At 38.3% G+C, this 22098-nt stretch overlaps 1 protein-coding gene across 5 annotated transcripts in view; it reads right to left on the reverse strand.

Annotated features, from left to right (window-relative positions):
• DYNC1I1 (dynein cytoplasmic 1 intermediate chain 1) overlaps positions 1-22098 on the reverse strand; it is a 356211-nt gene that overhangs the window by 233575 nt on the left and 100538 nt on the right. For 2 of the 5 annotated variants that reach the window (XM_069461331.1, XM_069461330.1), the window contains 2 exons: positions 21724-21814; positions 7674-7733 (listed from right to left, as the gene is read on the reverse strand). In XM_069461331.1, coding sequence (XP_069317432.1) covers positions 7674-7733; positions 21724-21814 — 151 coding nt within the window. Of the gene's footprint in view, positions 1-7673; positions 7734-21723; positions 21866-22098 lie in introns of all 5 variants that reach the window. The other 3 variants (XM_069461329.1, XM_069461334.1, XM_069461333.1) reach the window with 3 other exon arrangements.

A 22098-nucleotide genomic window follows, 5' to 3' on the forward strand; every position in this document is an offset into this window, starting at 1 on the left:
AGAAAGGGGATGCAAGCAAGGTGAGCCCTACAATTGCTCAAGCTTACTGCATTGAGAGAGTTTCTAGGTCATGGTGCAGGAAGGGAACCCACATGACATCTAGCAGACTCTCTAAGTGGTAGAGGCAGAGTTGAGAGTCCAGGAAGACCAGACAGAGTTCATACGACAAAATAGCAGACAGAAGTCTGCACACAGAAAAAGCTCAGAAGATCTACAGAAGGTTAACCTTGAGAATTCAGCTCGGTACTGATCAGCTCATATATGTAAGAAAACTACCTGAGGCCAAGGAAAGACCTATCTGAAAAAAATTATAGTTTGGGGCACTCATACAGGAATAGTCCTTGTTCGCATAAGCCATACTGGAAAATGTCAAGATTTATGGGGCATTATGTGGGGCACACACAAGGATCTTGCCTCAGTAATAATTAGCCCTAAACTGAGCACTCCTCCAGGCCCAACTAAAAAGTCTTAAAAGCAAGACCTAAAAGAAAGAAACTGTAAATTTACTATGCCTCAGGACAAATCTCAAGAAATGTATAGGGATTCAAATATCTGACACCTAACAAGGTAATATCCACAATGTCTGATATCAATCAAAAATTACCAGACAAGGAGAAGGAGTTTAGCAAGATAATAGAATAGAGGGCTCAGGAATCTCTTGCCACCCCAAGATGCAGCAAATAAACAGCTACATATGGATCAATTCCTTTTGAGAAAAATCCGGAAACTAGTTAAGAGACTCCTGTACACTGGGCAACTGGAAACATTCCCATTTCATAACAGGTTGGAAAAGTTGAGACATACTCTTGACATAAATCTCACTCTTAGCACATTATACAATCAAGGGGGAATCACCATCTTTCAGCTTCTTCCTAAGAAGTGAATAGTTTGGACCACATACCTAGTACGCCAAGTTTTAACAGTTGCTACCAGAAGAATTGACCCTGAACTTGTCAATTTCTGGAAGCTAAGGGGACCCAGCATTTACTAGTCCCCTGGGATGGCAGAGAACAGAGGCAGCTTTAAATGGGCACTCAAGCACTTCCCATGCCTCTTGCCCCCACCCACCAGCTTGGCACAGAGTAAGTAGGCAACAAAGCCCCATTCCCAGCTATTTCTTAGGGGTTAATCTACACATCAAAAGCCCTGACTTTTCCAGCTGCTGCCCAAGGGCTTGGCTTCTAACTAGCTTGCATCTGGAAGTTAACAGGGCAGGGAATCACTAGCCTCCTGGGAGTTTAAATGAGTGTGTGGAAACATCTCATGGCTCCTCCTCCCAGTTCACTCCAGCAAAGAAACCAAGCTTTCAGCTTCTCCTTGGAAGGAGCTGGACTATGCAACAAGTGCCTTGAATTTTCCAGCTGCTGCCTGAGAATTTGGCTACTAACTCATCTATTCTGGAAGTTGACAGAGTCCAGTATTCACTAGTTACCTGGGGTCTCCTGAGAATAAACTCATGATTCTGAATGGTGTTGCAGGCTCTTCCCATGATGACTCCTTCCAGCTCTCTTTACTAATAAAGCCCAGTTCTCAGTTTCTCTCTGGAAGGGATTACACTACACATCTAGTACCTTGACTTTTTCAGCTGCTATCCAAGGATCTGGCTCCTAACTTTCCTGTTTCTTGGAGCTGACACGGCAGGAAATCACTAGTTCCTGGGAGTTTAAATGAGTGTGTGGATACTTCCCACAGCTTCTCCCCCAAATCACTCTAGAAATAAATCAAGCCTCCAGCTTCTCCCTAGAAGGAACTGGACTACCAATCTAGATCTCCAACTTTTCTAGTTGCTACCATAGGAACTGGCCTCTAACTTGCATGTATCTGAGAGCTGAAGGGCTCAGCACTTGCTAGAGGCCTGGGGCAACAGAGAGTAAAGTAATGATTTGAAAGGGCCTGCTGTCTGAAGGAGCATACAGGCATTTGCCACAGCTCCTCTCCCAGGTGAAGGGCAGAGCAAATGGGTGATAAACTCCAGATCCCGGCTTCTTCCGAAGGAGAGAAGAAATTGGACCACACATCTAGTACACCAATTATTTCAGCTGCTACTCGAGGAACTGGCTCCTATTTTGCCTGTCTCAGGGCATTCATAGGACTTAGTATACTCTAATCTCCTGGGGCCCACTAAGAATAAAGATGGCAATTTGGAAGCACAAAGGTTTGAAAAGGATCTCTGGCCAGGCTGAGCAGTGAAGATGATCTCTTATATAAGACCAGTGTGTTATGGATGTTTTGTCAAATGTGCAGAAACAAACACAGAGTCAAGGACAATAAAGAAACATGAAAATATGTTCCAAATAAGCAAACTAGACAAATCTCCTAAAATCAGTTTTAATGAAATGGAGATATGTGATTTACCCTACAGAGAATTCAAAATGTCAATCATAAAGATGCTCACTGAAGTCAGGTAGAACAATGCATGAACAAAGTGAGAATCTCAACAAAGAGAAAGAAACAAGCAGGACTAAAGCAAGCTAAAAAGCTTCTACACAAAAAAGAAAATAATCAAAATGAGAAGGCAACCTACAGAATGGGAGAAAATATTTTTAATCCCTATTTCTGATAAGGGGCCTAATATACAAAATATATAAGGAACTGAAACAACTCACTAGTAAAAATAATAATACCTGATTAAAAAATGGGCAAAGGATCTAATAGATTCTTCTCCAAAGAAGACATACAGATAGTCAATAGTTATATGAAAAGGTGCTCAATATCATTAATCAGCCAGGAAATGCAAATCAAAACAATGAATATCATTTCATATCTGCTAGGATGGCTGTTATCAAAAAGACAAAAAATAGCAAGTGTTGGTGAAAATATTGGGAAAACATTCCAGAGCATGATTGGTGAGATTGTAAATTGGTAGAGCTATTAAGGAAAAAAATATGGAGGTTCCTCAAAAAATTAAAAATAGAACTACTATATGATCCTGTAGTCTCTCTTTTGCATATATAAGGAAGTGAAATCAGTATCTGCGCTCCCATGTTTATTGCTGTGTTATTCACAATAACAAAGATGTGGAATCAACCTAATTATCAACAAATGAATTCACAAAGAAATTTTGGCATATGTGTGTGTACATACATATACACTAAAATATTATTCAGCCTTAAAAAAAGGAGGAATTCTGCTATCAGTGACAACATGGATGAACCTAGAGGATATTATGCTAAATGAAATAATTTGGAAACAGAAATAAAAATACTGCATTATTTCACTCATATGTGGAATCTACAAAAAGCCAAATTCATAGGAGCAGAGAGTATAATGGTTGTTATCAGGAGTGGAGAATGAGGATATGTTGGTCAAAGGGAGCAAAGTTTCAGTTGTGCCCTTTGTAGAATGAATAAATTCCAAAGGCTTAATGTATATCATGGGAACTATCATTAATAAACTGTATTATATACTTGAGAAATTTGTTAAGGGAGTAGATCTTAAAAGTTCTCACTACAAGAAAAAAAAAAGGAAAAGATAACTGTGAAGAGATGGATTTGTTAATTAGCTGGACTGTAGTAATCAGTTCACCATGTACATGTACATCAAAACATCACACTGTACACTTTAAATAAAAACAATTTCAATAATTTTTTAAATTACTAGACATATGAAGAGGCCAGAAAATATGACTTTAATAAAGAGATAAGTCAATCAACTAAAATTGACTAAGATCTAATACAGATAATAGAGTAGCAAGCAAGAATGTTAAAACAGTTTTTAAAACTATTTCATATATTCAAAAGTTAACTAGAAACATGGAAAATACTTTCAAAAGACTCAAATTGAACTTTTCAGATGAAAATTACAATGTCTGAAGTTAAAAATTTACTGTGTAAGTTCCCGGAAAATTAGAAAGTACAAAACAAAAGATTAGCGAATATGAAAACATATCAGTAGAAACTATTCACAGCGAAACACAGATAGAAGAGAAAAATTAAATAGCACAAATGAGCTGTGGGAAAACTATAAGTTGCTTAATATCATGTCTTTTGAGTCCCCAAAGGAGGAAAAAGAAAAAGAAAAAAACTATTTGAAAAAATAATGGTCATTTTTTTCCCAAATTTGCTGAAAACTATAAACCCACAGATCTAAGAATCTTAACAAACTTGAAGCACAGGAAGAATGAAGAAAACCACACCAAGGAACATCATAATCAAATTGTTCAAAATAAGTGCAAAAGAGAGCATCATAAACACAGTAAGAAAAAAAGACATGTTACATACAGAAGCATAAACATAGGGACACCAATACATTCACCGAGAAGATCAATAAAATTAATAAACCTATAGAAATACTTCTCAGGGACAATATGAGGAAGGAGAGGATTATATCTACAGATTTTGCCGCTACTAAAAGCATAATGAGTGATTATTATACACAATTTTAGGCCAATCAATTTGCCAGTGAAGATGAAATGGGCATATTACTTGAAGGACACAGACTGCCAGAGCTTACTCAGAAAAATAAGGATAACCTCAATAGTGCCATTACTAGTAGAGTTACTGAATTGTAGCTTTAATCTTTCCCCACAATAAAATTCCAAACCTAACTGTTTAACAGTTGAGTTGTCTACCAAATACTTAAGAAATCACTGAATACTGAAATTATGTCACCAAAAGCATGATCCATTAAAAAAATTTGTAAATTGAAATTTGTTAAAATCAAAATAGTTTGCCTTCTTAAAAACACTGTTAAAAGAACGAAAAAGACAAGTCACAGATTGGGAGAAAATATTTACAAACTATATATCAGATAAATGATTGTATCCAGAATATATAAAGAATTCTCAAACCTCAATAATGAGAAGACAAATAACCCAGTTCAAAAAGAATATACAAGGATAAAAGATTTAAGGAAACACTTCATCAAAGGAGATATTCAGATGCCAAAAAAGTATCTAAAGAGATATTCAACATCACTAGTCATTAGGGAAATGCAAATTAAAACCAAACTGAGATACCCCTACGTTCCTTAATAAGGGTTAAAAAATTAATAATTTTTTTTAAAAAAGTCTAAGCCAGGTGTTGTCAAGAATGTGGAGGAATTGAGGCTCTCATACACTGCTGGTGGGATATGTATGATGGTAAAACCACTTTGAAAACAGCTCAACAATTTCTTAAAAAGTTAAATGTGTATCTACCACATGATTCAGTCATTCTACTTGGAGATATTTACCCAAAAGAAATGAAAGTATATGTGTATACAAAGATTTGTACATGAATGTTCATAGCAGTTTTATTTGTAATAGGCAAAAATTGTAAACAACCCAAATGAATATAAAAAGTGCCTGGATAAAGAAACTGTGGTATAGCCATACAATGGGATAACATTCAGCGAAAAAAAGGACTGAGCTATGGATAAACACCTAACCTGAATGAATCTGGAAAAGATTATCCTGAATGAAAGAAGTCAGTCAAAAGAGAACCTACTGGATGATCTCATCTATATGACATTCTAGGAAATGCAAACTAATGTGGAGTGACAGAAAGCAGATCAGTCATTCTAGGGGAAGGGGAAGAATGGGGAAAGCAGGAGTGTGGATCACAAAGGGGCGTGAGGAAACTTTGGGGGATGGTGAATATGTTCACTATCTTTATTGTGGTGATGACTTCATAGATGTGTATACATGTTCCAACTTATGAATGTGAATTGTTTAAATACGTGCAGTTTATTCTACATCAGTTAAACGTCAGTAAAGCTGTTAAATCAAGTGACAGAGCAAGCTACGGACGATGGTCATTCCGATCTCACAGCTCAAGAAGAGGAAATAAAACTGTCTCTAAAAAATCATGTTGCCTGAGGTGTGTTTCATAAAATTATGTCTGTGCCTTGCGCACGAGGACTATCAAAATGGGAAATTTTCATTAACACAGTATTTAAAATTGTAACATGGCTAAAATAATCTCTCTCAAGTATTCTCTGAACATGCCTTCCAAACTGTCTAAGAGAAGCCACTCTCGGTGAACGGGAAGTCTCCTATCGTCTTGTCTCTCTATAACTCACTGGGTCCACTCTGAATTAAAATGTGGCAGGCAAGGTGAGAGCCACAGAGATGCCAGCTCCCTAGAAAAAGTCCCAAGTTTTAATCTGCATAGCTAACAGTGAGTTTTTGCTTGGAAAACAGATATAAATGGAAAATTCCTAACTGTTCCACATCAGCAAGTGTAATTTAGCAACGCTGAAATCTGTCTAAAAATCTGTTAACTTAAGTGCATAGGGTAGTCTCTGCCAGTTCCCTTTTTTTCCCTAACATAATGAAATTTTGAAGAACTGCACTCTAAAGTTCTCCTGAACCATAATTTACTATATATTCATTGTTTCTCTTAACTTAAACCATATTCCTTGGTTATTTAATAATATAAATATAATATACAATGAGCTAACCAAGTAAATGGCCAAGAATGTAATAATATTAAAAAGAAATAGTATGTCAGTTACCTAAAGTGTTATGATAGTTCCTTGGTTTAGTATCGTCATGAGTCAGCCAAGAACTTCTGCATACACAAAGGGACACAGGCAGGTGGCATTTAACCTAACATGCAGCTAGTCTTTCAACCTCCTTTTACACCTATAGTAGGCACTGAAATTGATAGAAATCCAGGGATATATGCCTAGGAATCTCAGAATTCAAAATATCTGATAAATTAATAAATGCTCACTTTGGGATACATTGGTTTACATTTAGAAAGAAAAAAATAATGGTTTCATAAAATATGGTAATAAAATTTGCTATTCACTTATTGGAGATATCCAGAGCATGTTGGTCAATGTTTAGTAATCAGCTTGTGGGGGAAGGGGGAGCCCTGGTTAGTGGCATTTGCCAATTTCTGTGGTGTAAATACTTCCACCATGGCTGCTTTCAAGCTGATTTAAATGAACATGAAGTTGAGAAGAGAAGTGCACAATGGGTTCCCCTGAGCTTGACGACGAGCTGGTAAGAGCACCCCACTAGAAATAACTCATGTGTCACTACAGAGAACTCCAATCCTATAATAGAAATAACACTAAGTTTTTGGGATATGCCTATGTGTTTTATTCAACTCAGAGTCTTCAACTCTGAAGCTATCTTTTACCCTGTGACAATAAATTTTCATCTGAAAAAATCATCTTTACGATGTAGGAGACAGTACCCAACATCATATATTTGAAATATCTTGAGATTGAGGTATTCGATAACTTTGCTTGTTCTTGAACAGGAATCTTTATCTGTTCAAACTTAATTCAAATTGAGTGCTGATTGTTAGTTCCCCAAAAAGTGAAAAAGAAAGGAAACAAACAAGACACAACATTTTAATACTGATTGTAGACAAAAATTAACCTGAGGCAACCTGTTAGTAAAGAAGGAGGATGGATAGGATAAAGTCAAACGTATCTCCCATCACAGACCTTGGGTGCCCCACCTCTGAGAAGAGGTTTGTATTTTTGTTTTGAGGGAGTATTTGTCTTACAATAACAGGAATTAATAAGAGGAGATTGAAAGCCACCTTTTTGTGGTATTTTCCACAAAGAGAGACTTTCTTCAAAGCTTCATAAGGAAAATTAACAGAAAGAAATAAACTTATCAAACTAGAAGTTCAACAAAAGAGGAGAAAAACAAGAGCAACGACACCTCTAGCATTTCAACACAAGTGTAGCAAAGAAATAATAAAAGGAGTAACGAAAGAGCAGACATATACCCAAGTTCTGAGTCTGACTGCAGCTGGAGCACTGAGGGGTCTGTGTCCCACTGCAGGGTCCTAATCGTGCAGCACAAAGGAAAAAGAACACAGTGAATTAACAGAAGGGGAGGGCAACAAACCAAACCAAACCATGTCATTCATAAGGCAAGAGCATATACAATACATACACAGAACGTGCCCGCCATCCCCTCCACCCCTAGTGACCGTCAAACGACAAGAGACAGCAAGGAGCCATCGTTTCCTTTGAACATCTGTTTGATATTGGAAGCCGTGGTTGTTTTCTTGGAAGAAAGTCGAGCCAGATTTTCAAACTCCACAACACCTCTATCCTTCGTTTTGTTTTATATTGAAGTATCATTGATCTGAGCATGTAAACCACTGCATGTATCTCTGACACCCCAGAGCCTGTCCCCATCTGGGAGCTTCAAGCATCTTCCATGCGGTGAAGAGAACTAAACGCAAGGGAACAAATGGGCCAGGGCAGGAGCATCTGGGAAGTCAGGCCAGTGGGAGCACGACAGCAGGGCCTAGTGAATAACTGGCTTCCTCAGGCCAGGCACTGCAAATACAACACATTAGATTTCAAGACACACGGGTATTTTGTATTCATTTATTTTTACTACACCAAGGTGGTCACCAACAATATCACTAGTCTCTAAGAAGTCAGGGATTGATTGTATCTTACATCTTTTAAATATTGTACAAGCAATAGCACAAAATATCAATAGTTACCAAGGCATCCAATTTCCCCTGTTATTTATCCTTCGAAATAAGAGGGGATAAACAGCACTTCTATAAACAGCACAAACAAGGACTTTTTTCAGGCAGGCTTTTTAAAATTCCTGCAGAGAAATAAGTTCCAGGTGAATCAGGCACGAGGCTATCAAGGAGGCAACTGATGGACAGCACAGACTGTGTGGTCAGGCATCTGCGATTCCAATGTTGCCCGTGTGGCTTTCCAGCTGTGTGACACCGGCAGGCTGTTGACGTCCTCAGCCCCAATAGCCTTTTGCTTATTCTAAGTGTGGCCCAAAGACCAGTAGCATCAGCATCTCTTGGGAACTTGTTGGAAATGCATAAATTCAGGTTCCACCCCAGACTTACCGACTCCGCACTGCAGTCTCACAAGGTCCCCAGGTGAGCAGTGGGTACCCTGGATTTGAGAGGCCCTGCTCGGTTTCCTTGTCTGTAAAGACTTACCGCAGCTTATAAGACAATGTCTGGTGGCCTGCAGCTATCTTCCCAACGGCTCCAACCACTCTTCCTCTCCCTCACTTTATGCTCACCCTGCGTCCTCCTCGATGTTCTTCCCCCAAACAGCTGCGTGGCCGGTGCCTTCGCTTCTTTCACGTCTTGCTTCAAACGTCACCTCCTCAGAGAGGCTTCCCTGCGTCCCCACCCTGATCTCAAGTAGCACTTCTTTATCGCTCTTCATTTCCTTCCTTTACTCTGTTTTGTTTTCTTCATAGCACTCATCTTTACCTATGATTTTATTATGAATCAGTTTACTTATTACTGTTTGTTGTTTGACCCTGGACGTAAACCTTTTAATGGCAGGGGCAGCTACATCCCTAGATTGTAGGGCTACGCCTAGAACTGTGCCTGGCACACGTGCTTATATAATATAGTATTTGTTGAATGAATTAATCTTTCTCTGGTTTTCTTCAGAGATCCTATAAAGTACATCATAACCAGCTGATAAACAGCAGCTGCTCTTACTGCTGCCACAACCACTCTGTCTACTAATAACATTGGGGTCAATGCCCTACCTATGTGACAGAGCCCATGTTAGCTCCTCCTGCACAGGTGGGTACCAGAATGCAGTTTCACTGCTTCCCTTCTAGGCTCTGGGTGGACTCTTGTCTTCTTACCTAAACGCTCTAAAAGATGATAACTGAAGTCCAGTGAGAACACTGGCCACTGTTTCTTAGACCAGTGCTTCCCAAACTTGAATGCACATACAGATACCTGGGACTATTGCTAAAATGCAGAGTCTGATTTGGAAGGTCTTCGGGGCTGGGCCTGAAACTCTGCACTTTGAAAAAGCTCCGGGGAATATGGATGCTGCCGGTCTGTGGACCACAGTTTGAACAACCAGGACTTGCCTTAGATCAATAGTTCTTAAACTTTAATGTTCATCAGAATGACCTGAGGGGCTTGTTAAAATACAGAACACTGATCTCTGACCCCAGAAATTCTGATTCATTAGATCTGGAGTGGGGCCTGAGAATTTGTGTTTCTAACAAGTTCCCAGGTGATGTTTCCAAGGCTGACCGCGGGACCACCCTTGGAGACGTGGCTAGACTATTGCTTTCAGCAGTCAGCATGCAGAAAGCATCACTGATGCTCAAATACATCAGCATCCAAACTTGTGATCTGCTGAAGGCTGGCCTCAGGCCCAGGGCACTTCCGGACCAATTAAATCAGAATGTCTGGGCTGGGACTCAGCTATCTGTGTTTTTGAAAGCTTTCCAGGTGATTCTCATGTACAGCCAGGGGTGAGAAACCCTGCTCTGAACTCATTCCCTGCTCAAGAAAAGCAGCCCTTCTTGGTTCTGGACATGGATTCTTTCACCTTGTTTCAAATGGTAGAAGTAATGGAATCCGTTAAAGTAACTCATAGTTGTTGTTCACATATCTCTGGACATCAAATGTAAAGGCATTTTTTTGCTGCAGACAGAACAGCCTCCAGCTCTTGCTGACTGTCAGAAGCAGTGCCTTGCAGGGCGTGGGATCAGATACTTCGCCCTCAATTTGCCTTGAGGTTTCCGATGGGATAACCTTTGTTGACCTTTTCCACATCTCTCAGGCAGGTGAAGAATGCGGCAGCTCCCAGGTGGTCCGGCTCTGCTGATACTTTATTGGACAGATCACCTGAACTCACTGTACCCTTAAGAAGTATAAATAGTGAATCTATCAGAATCACCCACTTAAGAAGTCCACAGATTAGTACCCCAGAGTTTGCATGTACTCAGCCAGAACAACAAAGGTGGTACTATGGATACGACTAACAGCACACAGCAGCCCTGCTCCCGTAGCACATATGTTATCTAGCAAAAGATTTCACAGTTATTGTCAGTAACAAGCTGTGGGGTAAGGAGTAAAGCCAAGAGTGCTATCAAGTGTGCCAGTTTTTCTTTTCACTTTTCCCATTATTATCTGTGGGGTGGTCAGACTTGCACAGAATTTTTACTTGCACAGAATGTACTTTTTTTTTTTTGGAAAGGAACTTACAGCCAATACATTAAGTGGGCTAAGGTTGTTTGTGTTTCCAAAGAGAGTGTAGAAATGCATATTAAGTGTTCGTTGACTTTTTTCTGTGCAAACTTGTAGGAAAGTGTCCCCACGGATGGTGGCAGAATCTTAGGGAGGTCGGTGTTCTGGGTGTGGCTCTATTGTGGCATCAGGCAAATCTCTTTCTGTTCTCAAAATGAGTATGTAGCCCTCAAGGACCTTTAAGGTTCTTCTCTGCTTGATATTTTAAAACATAGAATGATTATTAAACTGCCTTTTAGCTCTTTCTTCTCTAGGTGGAATAATTTATTTAACCGATCAACAGAGATCTTACTTTCCAACCATTTTTGTATCATTGAAAATAAAATGGTGATTTTCCCCACAGCTTCTTGTACAGTTTGAAATCTTGCCAGGTGGTTGGTTTATTTACAAAATGAAAGAAGTAGTAAAATTTTAAGCAAATGTATAGGAACATAATTTACTCTTAAAAATTCTTTTCATATACAAATCACCCTGTTTGCTATATTAATGAGTTGTATTTTTTTAGTCTCTGGAATGGCCCAATCAATGCATACAGGGGAGAGAACATTTTTGATAAGGGCATTCATTTACTTATTTAATACACATCTATTAAGGGCCAAATATATAAAATACTGTGATAGAGGCTCAAAAGAATGCTCAAGGAACTTACACTTCTTATGGGGAGATCAAACATATATAAATAATTTACTAGAACAGGGCAGAAAGTAAAACATGCCATACATGCAGCACCACAGGTGCACGGAGGGACGAGCGACTTACACTTAAGAATTTTACATTTTGTGAAGTAATTGAGCGACAGGAATGTTTATGCCTAACGATATACTGATAACATACCAGGAAGACGGTAGGTAGTTCTCATCACTTGCCCGGGGCCTGGCACAGTTTAAGGTTTCAATAAATATGAGCTAAAAAAATTAATAAATGCCACAAGAAAGATCGATTAAGAATAATGATAGTTATAATTTCCTTTCCCTGAGTATTTGCTCTGTGCCAGCCAGCCAGGCACTGGCCTGTACTTTCATCAACCTTTGGAAGCCAGATCCGGGAGACACACTTCCTCTGAAAAGATTAGAGATTCTATTTGACCTGGTCTTGACGGATGGGGTAGAATCTGGACCTAAACTCATTTTTATTAGTGCCTAGTTTATTGAATTTAGGTGGTTGAGTTAGTCTACTAAGTCTTATTAGACTATTATATTTTTTATGTCAATTTACCAATTTATCATGAGAATAATAACTGCTAGGCAGACAAATCATACAAGCCTGACAAAGTCATTTTCCTTAAAGCTGAACTCCTGAGAAGCCAGTTGACTGGCAGTGTCTTTGGGATTAGAACAGGTGAAGCTGAATATTTAACTGTGAGAGCGTCCCCTGCCCTCCACATGCCAGGTCCTCATCTTTCCCCCAAACCCAGAATCCCCCTCACTGCTGCCCAGATCTCCTCTTTCTCTAATCCTGGGATGACCGAGCCAGCCCTTGCTGATTGATACAATCTTTCTTTAACTATGTCACTTGGATTTCTGTCCAGTGTTCCTGGCTGGGAAACTATCTTCATTTTGTTTCTTTGGTTATTTTTATGAGTTGCATTTGTGTTCTCTAATCAGTTTTAGCTCATCTCCTAAGTTAACTCTCTGAGGGACTGAGTGAGGATCTCGGATCTCTTTCATAAGGGACCCGCTGTTTGCACAGATGCTGAATAATCCAATACTGTTTCACCTGCTCTGGGCTCAGGCGCATTGCTATGGTTCTACGGTCCCATGGTTGGATTGGCAATTCTGGACATGCCAATTAAGGCCACATTTTCCAACTTTGTTTCAAAATATAATGTACAGAAGCTTCCCACAACATGGACAATAATCATTTACTTATTTGACACTGAACATAGACAATGCAGCCTCTGGCATCTCATCCAAAAAGTGCTACCATGTAATAGTTAGTTTACAATTTGTGGATCCATTTGTTTTTCAATATTTATTTTTACAGAAGGAGACAAAACGTCAAAATTCTTCAAACTAGCAGTGACCTACTAAGAGACTAAAAAAATTGAACTTCATGTTTTAAATCTTGTTGCTAATTCCGTACTATCCAACTTTAAAAAAAAAAAAAATCCCCCTTCATTGGTCCAATTTTATTTGCCCAGTTTCAGTTTATTAGATAGAAGGTAGTGAAAGTTAAAAAAATCCTTGACCATCTGTTGAAAGTATAACTTAGGAGTGAAAGACATGATGTCCATGTTGCATGTTCCTTGCCCTCTGAGGAGAGGTTAATTTCTTCCTGTTCAGCTCTTACCAAGAGTAAGTTGATGGTTTCCATTCTTCTTTCCAGTTTAATTAGAACTCAGAATAGAAAGCCTTGGAATTCTTCCCTAAAGAGTATTTTTGCTCTTACCTTTTCTGGGTTTTGGCTACAAGAAAGAGCAGTCCAATAACTATTTGGAAGGCAGTAGTTATTTGTCATGCTGACACTCAATGTGGCTGAGGAACTGGCACACATTGCTGGTGGTGTTTAAATGAGTACAGTTTTGGGGAAGTAACATGCCAATATGTGGCAAGAATCATAAAAATAGAATTGCTCCTGGACTAATTTTATTCCCCTGAACCCAGCCTATGAAAATAAAACAGCATAAACAATAATAGTGACAAAAGTGATGATGATAACAATGATGCCCAAATCATCAAATCCCATGGTCAATTCTTATTCCCCATCCTTGATCTCTCTAATCCTGGTCACTTTTGGCTCTTTCATGGCAAGTTCTTTCTTTCAGTTTCCTTGACCCTGAAAATCTTGTTCTTTTACTTCCTCTCTCACTGTATTTTTGGCAGGGCCATTACTCTTTCCATCCCCATAAAGACAGGCTTTCTCTAACCAGCGTCCCGTCTTCTCTCCACACCTCTGAACTCTAACCCTAGAAAATGCACAGATGTCCATACATCTTCTGCAAAAATAATCCCAAAGTCCTCCTTACCATTGAGCTCTAAGTTCCACTTTTTCATATGCCCATTAAACCGTCCATCTACACCAAAGCCATTGCACCCTTCCTTGTCTCATCTTTCTTTTCCTTCTCCACTCCCACAATCCTAGTTTAGATCTTCAGTCCTTCTTGTCTGACTAACGGTTCCCCCAAACTAGTTCTCGGACCTCAAAAGTAATATAAAAATCCAGTGGCCCAGACCTCATCTCAGATCTATGGCCTAGGTATACGTGTTTTTAACAAGTTCCCAGGTGAATTCAATGAATAGTTGCAGGTATGGAAGTCAGAAATCTCAACTGTCTGAACGATTATATTAGTCTCCCAGATTCTGATCTTTTTTCTTTTGACTCCTTAATATACATTCTACAGCCTATCCTCTAAAATGCCTTCCTCCCATCTCTACTTGTCCAAAACATGTGCATTCTTGAAGATCCAGCTCAGATGACTTCCTCTCCAAATATATTTGTCCTCAATAACCTCATTTAGAAGCAACTTGTCTCCATACGGGACAAGAATAGAAGAATAGAAAAATATCTGAAGATTTAATTCACAGCAGAGAGCTGCCTTGCTTTCACCTGTGTTTTTATTCCTACACACATCCTACACACATCCCATCCAGACTTTTGCAAGCTGTGCACGTGCAAGAACACACAAGTGCAAGAATGCATGTGTGCACACACAAAGTCAATAAACATTTACCAAGTGCCTAATATGTGTCAAGACTCTATGTAATGAATCAAAATCACTTGTCCCACTCGAATATACTACAAATTAATTATAGATGATTTGGGCATAATGGTTTCTGACATTATTGCTCATCTCTGAGTATGCATATTTGAGAGCTGTAACTACATAGCAACATTTTCTTAGATGGCTTCAAATTAAACCTGTCAATGTACTAGATGGGGGCTCTTTAGAAGTAAGAATAATTCCTTATCTTTATATTTCTTGAGAGTCTAGCATAGTATCTTGTAGATAATAAATTCTCAACTAGTTATTGAATGAATGAACAAATGAACAGCCCTTACCTGACTTTTCTATAGACGGGTGTGAATAGTGAGAAAAAGTCAATTCCAAAAGAAATAGCTTTTACTTTCTTTATTTAAAAAAACAACGAATAAATCAGGGTATGTCTGCCTAACTTCCTTAATATCCACCAAAGCATTTATAAGAAACTCAGTGTTATAAGCCATGACATCACCACATGGTCCCAGGGAGAGTTTCAGACTCACTTCCACACTGAAGAAAGAAAGCTTATCGTTAAAATCCTGCCCAAATTGCTGGTGTGTGCTGAGAATCAAAAGAAGTCCAGGCATCTTCTCTACCAAATGACCTTAGTAACTTTAGTCCCTGAAGCAAATGTATTGCAACCCAGCTTTTCCTGTTCATTCCTTTTCTCTCTAAGATGGAGACACAGCTCCAGGGCAGGCTACAGAGAGCTCTCCTGAGTCCCCCAGTTTCTCCGAACTGTTGTTCCACATGTCTTCTCTGTCAAACAACTCACTCGTTACTAATCAGCCAGTGAAAACAGTTTGGGACTATGTGAGCGTAGTGCCAAACAGAAAATATCTACTCAATGTCATGGCTAAATATCTAATTTTTAAATGCCATTTCCAAAAGTAATACACTGAATAATAAGGACACTTTAAATCCATCATATCACTCAATCTGTCACATTTATTAAAATGATGTCAATTAAGTAAGGATGGTATTTAAATAATGAGTTAATGTTTTACTTCTTAGCTTCAATTATTTCCTTCCTTAGGGCTGGCAATGATGATGATAAAGATTTTCTGATGTCAGAAATAAAATTGCAACAATGCACTACATACTTATATCAGGCTCTTTTAAGAAAGATATTTTCTGAATTTATTGTGTGAGAATCTTCCCTCGGCTGGCTAACACCTGAGCCCTAAAATGGAGCTCTGATACGGCCACACTAAGCCACACAGAAAGGCCATCTGAGCTGGATTCCAAAAGAAATGTAGGACTTCCCATTATAGAGCAGGGACATGTTTTCCCTAAATCATACACAGAAGACCTTCTGTCACGCAAGCAGTTTCTCTAGAAGAAAGCTAATCAATCCCTTGCTAAAATAGATGCTTACTGTATGATAACCATATGGGTACACACAGTACACTCTGCCTGAAGACAGAGTGATAAGGTATCAAAAAATTTTAGCTATATCAGTTAATGTGCTACATAAAGAGAAAATCCTATGGTGTAAATTTTATTTTAATTTGCAAAGAGACTGACTTTTAACCAGTCTTGAATCACTGACTCCAATTTCTGATCCTTGAAGTCAATTAGCTGGTAGCATCCTCTAAAGTTCTCTTTATATAATGCTAATTTTAAAAAATTTTGTATGGACAAAATTTTAACAGCCTTACTAGATTTCTCCATAGTCTTGCATTGTTTTATGTACTTTTCCACCTTTACTAATAGCTTCTTTATGCCTCCCTTTAGTCTCTGATCCATTGGAGCATCTTGGAAGATGATGTTTTCACCAAAATGGGTCAAGTCCTTTGTGGCTTATGTAGTTCCAAAGAATCCTGCAGAATCTGATTGTGGTTGAATATGAAAGTCCTCAGGATTTTCTGTTGGGGATTAGGCCCAAGTGGCCCCTCAGCGCATATTCTTCTCCTAAAGTCACTCAGTAAAGGAAGCGCTGACTACAAGCAGCCAGCACAAGTTGCCCACAAACAAATTATTCTAGGCCAATCTAATTTCCTTATTTGAGTGCTCACTAGGCAGTAGACAGGGAAAGGCTGAGAATATCAAATATCTGTATTTTACCAAAGTTTTCTGCCATCAAGTAACTACATATTAACTCTATGGAGGCCTAATGTTCAAACTGAGCAGAGAGGAACGCAGAAATCTGTCCCTTTGTCCCTGAATTTAATCTGGAGTACACATACAGCTGAAAGCCTGAATGACCTCTACTCCATTCCCTTTGGACCTTTGTTCTCCTGTTAAGTGCTTCCCAAGACATTTCTCTATCTGTTCCAGGCTACTTCTCTCCAAAGACAAATATCAGAAATCTCCCCTTCTGACCATTTTGTTAATGATGTTGTGGCACACGTCTTATTATTGTAACAGGAGATTGTACAGTCTGTTATCACATTGAGAGATATTTTATCTTTGGAATCGTTTTGAAGGTTTTCTTCCATCTGGGACAGGTTTGAGACAGGCTATAGTCTACGCCTCTGTGTCAGGTGAAGTTTATGAGGTCAGTACACTTTCCTAGGTTTCTGCAGGCCAGTTCAGCTTCTGGTTTAGTTCTGTCATTGAGAACCCTAAGGAGTCACAACTCATCATGAGAAGAGTCCTAGTGCAAAGTCCCCTGTGAGCCATCACGTGAATGAGAAGAATAAGTGTGGGCTGAATGTTGCCACTTAGATAGATTCAGTTCTGGCTGATATCTGCAGGTTAATGAATAAAGGTTGGGCATCCCAGAAAGTGGTCTCTAGGGCCGCCCACTACAATTTGTCCTTGGCCTCGTCACATTGAACATTTTTACATAATTATTTGGATGAAGATATAGGCATACTCCCCAAATTTGAAAATGACACCAGTATGTTCTACGAGAGGATCTAAAAAGATCTCTTCCCATTGGGAAAATGGCTAAATCAAAATATGGAGAAAACATACCAGCAATAATAATAATAGCTAAAACTCACATATATCTATTACATGCCAAACTACTTTCCAAGTGCTTTACAGAGCATTACTTTGTCTAATCCTCACAATAACCTTTGGGGTAGGTCATGTATCACTTATCATTAGAGAGAATGTAGGACAGAGGTATAGACTGTGAAAACTTGAATCTACTTGCCTAGGTTAAAACCCAGCATTATTGCTATGTTCTGTGGGAATTTGAGAAAATTACTTAGGCTCTCTGTGCACCTCAGTGTCCTCACCTGTAAAAAGCAGCATCATAGTTCACTTATCAAATACAACGGATATAACCTCAAATACCACTTAGTCTCTACTCCCAAGGAAAACATCATTTCCAGAAGAACAGAGACATGTGCTCAACTAAACAAAAGCCATTCTTCTTCAAGGACTATAAAGTGTTAATGCTTCACTCTTATTTAGGAAAAAAAAAAAAGTAAGCTGTTGGTTTCAGATTAATATTCTTTAGAAAATATATTTCTATTCCCACTTTACTAAGCTTTAAAATAAGGAGTGTGTTTAAATTTCTCAAGTATCATTTAGGTATATATTGCAATGACTACTTTCCCCTCTTTGACCTTTTTATATACTGAATTATGGTCACACATTTTCCTATACTAAACTGTCCTTGCATTTCTGACTCAATACGAACTAACCATAGCATAGTATCCTCTTAATATTGTGTTGGGTTCCAGTTGCAAATAGTATGTTAAAGAATTTTTTCATTTATGTAAAACTAGCCTTTCAAATGTTTTATTAATAAAATTGTTTTTTTTAAATCCAAAACCTTTCTGTTTGTCCAAGATGATTCCTTGAGCAAGGACTGTTTCTACCAAAACTGATCAAGAGAAAGAGAAAAAACTCACAAATATAGACCGTAAATGAGAAGTGGGCTATAACAATAGAAGCAGAAATTGCAAAATAAATTCTGACACTTTATGTTAAGAAATTTTTTAATTAAATCTTATTAGTATAATTGAAAAATTATTATATATTTCTACTCTCCACCCATTTTTAAAAAATTTATTCAATTATTCTTAAAATAATTTGTTCAATTATTCTTTATTCAATTATCTTAAAAGGGATTTTTTTTTTTTTTTTTTGAGACAGAGTCTCACTCTGTTGCCCGGGCTAGAGTGAGTGCCGTGGCGTCAGCCTAGCTCACAGCAACCTCAAACTCCTGGGCTTAAGTGATCCTACTGCCTCAGCCTCCCGAGTAGCTGGGACTACAGGCATGCGCCACCATGCCCGGCTAATTTTTTGTATATATATATATTTTAGTTGTCCATATAATTTCTTTCTATTTTTAGTAGAGATGGGGTCTCGCTCTTGCTCAGGCTGGTCTCGAACTCCTGACCTCCAGCGATCCACCCGCCTCGGCCTCCCAGAGTGCTAGGATTACAGGCGTGAGCCACCGCGCCCGGCCAAAAGGGATTTTTGTTATACTTTTTTTAGAGCACTGTTTTAATCTTTTCTCTATAATAGCGTACAATGAGTATGCCAATTTGTAGACTAGCCAGTTATAGGGATTATAAGAAATATTTGCTAATCTTGGCTTTCTAAAGAAAATTTCAGCTTTGGTTTGAAATTTTGGAAAATGAATGACAGAATTTATGTGCACCTTTAGGTATAACCCAATGTGTTAATCTGATTCCTAAATTATCTTCTGAAAGATACCCCATTTTTCCAAGAGTCCAAATTCCAAACAAATAGGCAAATTTGTGACTACGGAGTTATATATAGTCTTAAGAATTACTAAGTTCTTTTTCCTAGTCTAATGTTTTATGAAGTGTTAAAGTTAATATAAATTGTTTTCAAAGATGTTTCTTCTACATAAAAAGCCATTCCAAGTAGAGTTTTAAAAACTGAAATATAACATTCTTTTGCAATTTAACTTTCATATTTATTTTATTAAAGCAAAAACATAAATTTATGTGGAACTTTCCTAAGTTCAAAACAAGGGCAGGATTTACTAAGCTATTCCTAATGTGTTTTCCTCCAGCAAACTCTCTGCTCAGTTTTTCTGAAAACTATCATTTTTTCAATGCCCATTTTCTTGCATTTCTATGAAACCTGTACTTAGCAAGGGATTTACTCATTGACTTCTAGTTACCCAGTCTTGCCAGAACTTTCCTATGAAGAATTGAAAGTAGTCGGTGTTTGCGTGGGGTAGGAGTGGACTGCACCTCTCCCAAAGTGGTTCACTAAGTTAAGAAAAAAATAATAATCATCATCACTTAAGAAGGGGAAAGAAATGAAGAGTGACGTTCTCTGAGAAGGCATAATTGCTGCTGTCCCCAGAGTCCTAAAGGCATAGGTCAGCTTTCTCTAGAAAGTTTTCAAAAGGGCTCATCAACTGTGAAGTCAGTAATAGAATTTAATGCTGCCAACCGCACCCCTTGAAGCTAAGCTGCAGTGACACACGCCATCATTGTACAGAAATGGTCAAATATATTAACTTAATGATAGACCAGTGGACCCCCTATGGAATGTGATTATATTGTGCCAGCTCTGGGAATAAATGTTAGGTCTTATACAACTGTGTTATTATTACTTTTTTTTTTTTTGCTCAAAGACCTTTTGAAGTGTTCAAAGCACAAGATGAGAGAAGACATGTGCTGCCCCAAATCACAAAGGCGATTTGCTAAAATAAACCAGCTTTGTCCCACAAAACCCTTTACTTTCTTTTTTTTTTTAATTGAAAGCAGTGTCCACTGGTTTTGAAAGGCCTTATCAAAACAAAATACTCAAGTCTGAAGCACACCAACAGGCAGAAATGGGCGAGGTAATTCCAGTCTTACATGTTGGTTTCAAAAAAGCAAAAAAAGCCTACAGCTCAAGACAGTACTAGACTAACCATATTTTCATCTACAAAATTACCCAGGCCTGCACGGAAAACAGTGTACCTTCAGAAGAAAATGCTTATGATAATGCCTTAGGTGAAAAAAGAAAAATACAAAATTTTATACCTCTCTTGCAATAATTCTTATGGTGGCAAGAAATGTACAAAGGTAGATGCGGATTAAAAAGTCCATAGACAAGTTGATTTGCTACAATAGCAGTGCTGGGTATGATTATTTCTTTTTTTATTTGAAGTTTGATTACAGTATTCTATGATTTTTAAAGGAAAAAAAAATCAGAGTCAAAGCCAGGGCTCACAAGTTGCCAGCCCGCATGATAAATTTGGCCCATAACTGCTTTTAATAAAAGTAATTAACACTTAGGATATTATTGCATAAATATTTGAATTTGTAGCTTCTCAGGAAAAATTGAAAGATATGGAAAAACTGGGTCCATGTTCCCACAACCAGTCTGAGCCATGAAGAGGTCATTTGGCCTTTAAGAATAGGGTGCTTGTTTGCCAGCTGCCACACTCATTTATATCACCCACCTGTGTGCACCTGCACATGCGGACCCTGGTGAGGACAACTGGATTAAGGGAGTTACTGTGACTCCATCTACATTCATGAACCTACTTCTTTCTTCTTTTCACATCTTTACCTTTTTGATACCTCTTCATTGGTCAAACTAGAGAATGGATTTATCCACATTCAGAAGTTACATAATCTATGAGTCTACATAGCATAATAAAAATTCGGCAATTAACTCACTAAACAGAAGCAGCCAACCCTGATATATCTACTACCACTACTATACTAATAATAAAAACACTTTGAGCACTGAGTTTTCAAACTAATCAAGTCTATTGAGCAAATAAATAAGATGCCTGAAAAATTAAATTTAGGGTTAGAACATCTCAATGTTCTATTCACAAAGATTCTCATGGAAACCAAAACCAAAGTAGAATAATGAGAAGCTAGATATATATTTAACTTATCTTCGGTCCTTCTCTACTTTTTGTTGGCCGAAGCTAATGGATGTGTTTGCATTTGTTAAGCAAGACAAATGGTGTTAAGTTCGCCCACTCAAGGAAGGACAATTATCATTTATCATTTCTGTTGAGTTCAAGATCATTGCTACGACACTAAAAATAGCAAGCCACCATAAATATAAACATAAAATGACTGAGTGTACATGCAGATGCACGCACATTTCACATTGTTCTAACAGTGCTTTTTGTATTATTGACGTCCCACCATGGCCTTTTAAAGGGACAATTCTTACCTTGTTAATGGCCCCAGATCGCCCGAGTCTTGGCTTCCAGCTTCACTGGGAGTGCTCACTGATTTCGAGGAGGGAGACATAGGGGTTGGGACTAAATAATGAAAATAACAGGTATCCCATGTTAAAAAATGCAGCGGCTGCACTGGTGAAGAGCAGTGTCAGACAAATCAAAACAAATGGGCCAAATTAAAGTGGTTGTATGGCCGGGAGGCATTATGGGATAAGGAAAAAAAAAAAAAAAAAAAACAGGAAAGAAAAGGAAGAAAGTCAAGTGAATTTTCATATTTTGGAAATTAAAATTTGAAATGAATTTAGACAGAATTAACTTAGGGATTCCGAGGCCATGTCCACCCTAACAAAGTAAAATGGAGAATC

This window comes from Eulemur rufifrons, chromosome 29, assembly GCF_041146395.1.
Source record: "Eulemur rufifrons isolate Redbay chromosome 29, OSU_ERuf_1, whole genome shotgun sequence".
NCBI classification, from domain to species: domain Eukaryota; kingdom Metazoa; phylum Chordata; class Mammalia; order Primates; family Lemuridae; genus Eulemur; species Eulemur rufifrons.